The sequence below is a fragment of the Juglans microcarpa x Juglans regia genome, chromosome 7D (assembly GCF_004785595.1).
Source record: "Juglans microcarpa x Juglans regia isolate MS1-56 chromosome 7D, Jm3101_v1.0, whole genome shotgun sequence".
In the NCBI taxonomy this organism is placed as follows: domain Eukaryota; kingdom Viridiplantae; phylum Streptophyta; class Magnoliopsida; order Fagales; family Juglandaceae; genus Juglans; species Juglans microcarpa x Juglans regia.
This window is the reverse complement of record NC_054606.1, coordinates 2,100,897-2,105,312: the sequence shown is the minus strand read 5'-3', so window position 1 is coordinate 2,105,312 and position 4,416 is coordinate 2,100,897. Positions and strand designations below refer to the sequence as shown.

At 39.9% G+C, this 4,416-nt stretch overlaps 1 protein-coding gene across 1 annotated transcript; it reads right to left on the bottom strand.

The window, feature by feature from the left end:
• Positions 1 to 2,710: 2,710 nt before the first annotated feature.
• On the bottom strand, positions 2,711 to 4,177 carry LOC121238493 (phospholipase A(1) DAD1, chloroplastic-like). The gene has a single exon (XM_041135381.1). It carries the CDS (start codon positions 4,046 to 4,048, stop codon positions 2,909 to 2,911), a length of 1,140 nt encoding a protein of 379 aa, XP_040991315.1. The 5' UTR covers positions 4,049 to 4,177; the 3' UTR covers positions 2,711 to 2,908.
• Between the last annotated feature and the right edge of the window lie 239 nt (positions 4,178 to 4,416).

Sequence of the window (4,416 nt, the reverse complement as noted above, 5' to 3'; positions counted from 1 at the left end):
GTTGTCATCCGCAAATAATTCCCTGCTCTCATGCACCAAATCTTTTTGTATTGCACGTAGTCTCCATTGAAATTAGTTGAATATTCTAAGGGTGATATTTGCCCGATTACGACTACACAATTAATATTCTATGGGATCTTCAATTCTGCAGCTTCTTACTGTGAACTTGATTTCATCTTCACCCTTTACATATAGATGATGATAATATGCATGTATTCTGATCTACAGTAATCATGGTGCTCACTTAATTGGTAATGGTGAGTACATATGTGATATGTGCATGCGTGTATGATCTCTCTGTTTTTATTTATTATTAATTATGAGATCTGCCCAGGCTAATGAATTTTTTGTGATGGAACAGCAGTACTACACTATGTACGATTTGGGAAATTTCCAACTAGTTTCTAAAATTAAAAATAAATAAATAAATACATAAAATTATAGTTATTGTATTTTAAGTTAACGTATAGAATATACCTTCCACGTTATTTAAATAGTAAGAATTGCTTGATAAACATTTGGGAAAGGCTAGAGGCCGGACGTCGTGAATAATAAGGGGCTTTTACACCCTCAAATGAAATTTCAATATGTAAGCATTCTAGGAGGGGATTAAGGAAATCGCACACCATGTAAGCAAATCTCATACAAACACCCACCCCTATCCCTCCTTCCCTCTCTCCCGAGTCTCTCTTCGTGCAAGCCTTTGTAGATTTGGAACTCTCATTCTCCTCATGCTCTAATCTAGATTCAACATCATATATATTCACAACCAGATTTGCAGCATCAACCCCTATATATAGTAAAAATATAAGAAATAAATTTCTAGGTTAGAGCATTGTAAAATTTACAAAGCAACTGATGCTAGAGCAAAAATATCCGAAATACTTACAGAGCAACCAATGACGAAGATCTATTGCAACGGAGATCGAGTAAGGATTTCAGGAAAAGTTTTGAATATCGTTCCGGTTACTGTTTTGACATAGTCTATATATAGATAAATTAGTTATACATATATAAATTATATTTCAAAATAACATAAATACAAGTCTTAAAAAATTAAAATGCATATTTCTAAAACTCAATAATACTTCTAAGTTCTCAATCCAATTATTAAAAAAAATAATCACTCATTTTCATCACTAAAATGAGAGTATGGATTTGAATTTCAGTCCTCAAGAAAAGATGATTAAAAAAATTAAGAAAATAATCTTCAGATGTGAGAATTGTAATGAAAATTACAAAAATACAAAATACAAAGTTTCAGCCGGTGCATTGAAAACTGGCTGGTACAGTGAAAACTAGTCGATATTGACCGAAACGTACCGAAATAGTCGGTATTTGACCCGGTACAAATCACCTAGCTATCTCCCCGTGTCGATTACTATTCTGGCACGGTAAATACTGATCATACCGACCGGAACAACACGATAGTCAAAACCTTGATTTCAGGTGCGATGGTCTGAAAACAAACGTGAAAGAAAGTGAGAGTTTTGAGTAAGGCTGCGGGACAGGGGACCCGGGTCCCCCACCCCGCACCATGTGGGAGGAGGGATATTTTCCCCCGCCCCCACTTAGACTGACACATTGGGTATAAATAATTATTTTTGGATCAAAAAAATATAATTAAAATTAAAATTTAAAATTTATAAATATAAAAAGAATTTAAATTCATTAGAATTATATTTTAAATTTTTTTAACCTCTTAGATTAACCTTATAGGAAATAAGACAATATAATAATCATATACCGCATTCGGTTTGAAGGTAATTCTAAACATTTTACTAGACTTATAAATAAGAAAATTTTAAAACTATTTAAATAAAAATGCGTTGATCACGACACATGAAAGCATGCCATGCGGCAGTTTAATAAATTACTTTTTCTGTTGGAATTGCAGTTTGTCATTTCAACGTGAATCGCTTTGGACGGCTGATCAGTGTACGTACTCCATTGGACGTGGAACCCAACCAACAAGAACAAAATAAGGAAAGAAAGAAAAGAAGAAGAAGAAGGAAAAAAAAAAGCATGTGGTAGTTCCGTTGTCCGTACTAGCTAGGTCGGTGCCTCACGATGGCATGTAAATATGGTCGGCACGGGGGCGATTCGTCAAAAAAAGTAACTAGTTAGACTTGAAAAAGGTAAGATATGGATTTTTCAGAGTTACTTATAATCCAATTAATGTATAATTTTTACCCAAAAAAAAGGTGAGTTTCATTAAAAAAATAATTTTTTACATTTTTTAAGATGAAATACACTTTTCTACTACGTGCGCAAGATTTATTTATTTAACAGTACTTCTACAAGTCTTTTCTTTGCGTATATATATTAATAATACGAGAATTAATTCAAGATCTCCATTCCATTGGGAACGTAGATGATGATGGTATGAGTCGTTATACCGAATATTTCCTGCACATGCATGCACATGATACATGAGAAAATATATTTATAATTGTGAATTGTTCAATTATCACGTAATTATTTTTAAAAAAATAAATAAAATATAAAGCATACATAAAAAAAAAACTAATTTTTTAATAAGCCCACTACTTTTCAAATAGATTATGTAAAATTAACATATTTTACGATTATATATAGAATTATACGTATACTGATATACATTTATACAGCTCTGAAAGTTTTCAACCTTTTTGATCCGATGGACGTACCAAATTAGGAATACCTACTTCTGGCCTTTTTTGATATATATATATAAAGAATCGGAACGCTCACCCCGATGGCAGCTATTTGGTCGGGCGTGGCGTCCGTAATCCGCATGTTAAATTTATGTACATTATATATATGTAAATTATATATTTCGATTGTTTTGTTTTTGTCTGTAATTTTTTTGGTTTGGTTTTTCCAAGCTTGCTAATTTTGATCACGAGGGCTTGGCAATTGCTTTTCGTCAACGGCGATAATTTCCGAGCATCATTTTCGCGGACGCCCTGAAAGGACAGGTAGAGCTCACGAATCCGTCGATCAGGTGGAGGTACGTCTTGAGCTCGTGACAAGTGGCGACGTTGAAACCGCTGAGGTAAGGGGAGTCCCTACTGCTCAGTCGCAGCTCCCGCCCCACCTCGGCGTACCCCCACTGCGTGTCCTCTACGAGCTTTTGGATCCAGCTTGGCAGCCCAGCAGTCACTTGGACTAGGTTATTGTATGGCAAATCGTCTGTGTCAATGTTTTCGTCATCTTTGATCACGAAACCAGGTACTTTGGTTATTAGGTCGTCCGAGTTCACGATGCGTAGAATTTTGGTGCCTTGCCTTTCTAGGTGTTTCCTGAAGATCCGGTTACCGACTCGGGGCCCGCCGAAGGAGATGACCGTGACGAGCGGTGCGCGTTTGAAGGTTGTCTTGATGTCGTACGCAGTGAGGATCGCTATGGCCGCCCCGAGGCTATGCCCGGTGATGGTCAAGCTCAGGGGCTCGTCTCCGTACGATTGGATGATCCGGGAGATTTCTTCGCGTACCATTTGTTGGAGACTGGGTGAACCAGGGGTTCCGGAGGTGTAGAGACTCAGGAACCCACTCTCCACCATGGGTCCGCATGTCCCGTCGCTGTCGGAACCAGCATTGGGAAGGTGGGTCAGTGTGGCGCGGAGATTCTCTACCCACTCCAAGCATGTGGCGGTGCCTCTGAAAGCAATCACCACGTCTCGTCGACCTAGCCTGGCTATTTCGTCCCGGTCTTGACAAATTGCCACGTAGCCAATCCAGCTGGACTGTGTAGCAACCCAGCTGGGTGCCCTTTCGATCCAACGTGGTAACTGAATACCCGAGGTTGCACGTAGATTTTTGGTCAAACGGTATCCGGTCTCCGGTAGTCCGGCTCGTTCTAAGAGGGAGCTTCTGGGGAACATGCAGGTGGCATATGAAGGTGAAGAGGGGTCAAAGTCGAAGGACTTGTACGAAGCCTCGACAAACTGGCCGTACCGTAGAATCTCGCCACGCAAAATGTCGTCGAGGGGGTCGAGCAAGCCGTCCCAGTTACTAATACCTTGATACTCCATCCATTTCTTTCCGAGCTTGGCTGGCCTGGGCATGAACCGGTAAGGGAAGGCGCGAGCAGTGGTGTCGTCAATGGGGTCGAGTAAGCGCTCCAGGTTCTTAATTGGTGGAACATTATTCTCGGTCAACTTGACGTTTCTGTTCTCGAGCCTAGCAGGTTGTGTACTCACGGTACTTAAGCTGCAGCAGCAGCGTGCTGGAACGAGAGCTGGGGTTGCAGGGAGCTGCGTGCATGGCCGTACGGACCTCATTGAGATCCTCAGTGCGGGTCTCGTCCTTGATTCCCAACAAGAGGCTAGTTAATTATAAGACTTGCAAAGGATTTTCAAAAGCTTAATTTCTGGTTGTATGGCTGTGTAGCTTGGCGCGCGGGTCTAAGAGTAAGAGACAAAGAAAGAGCAAG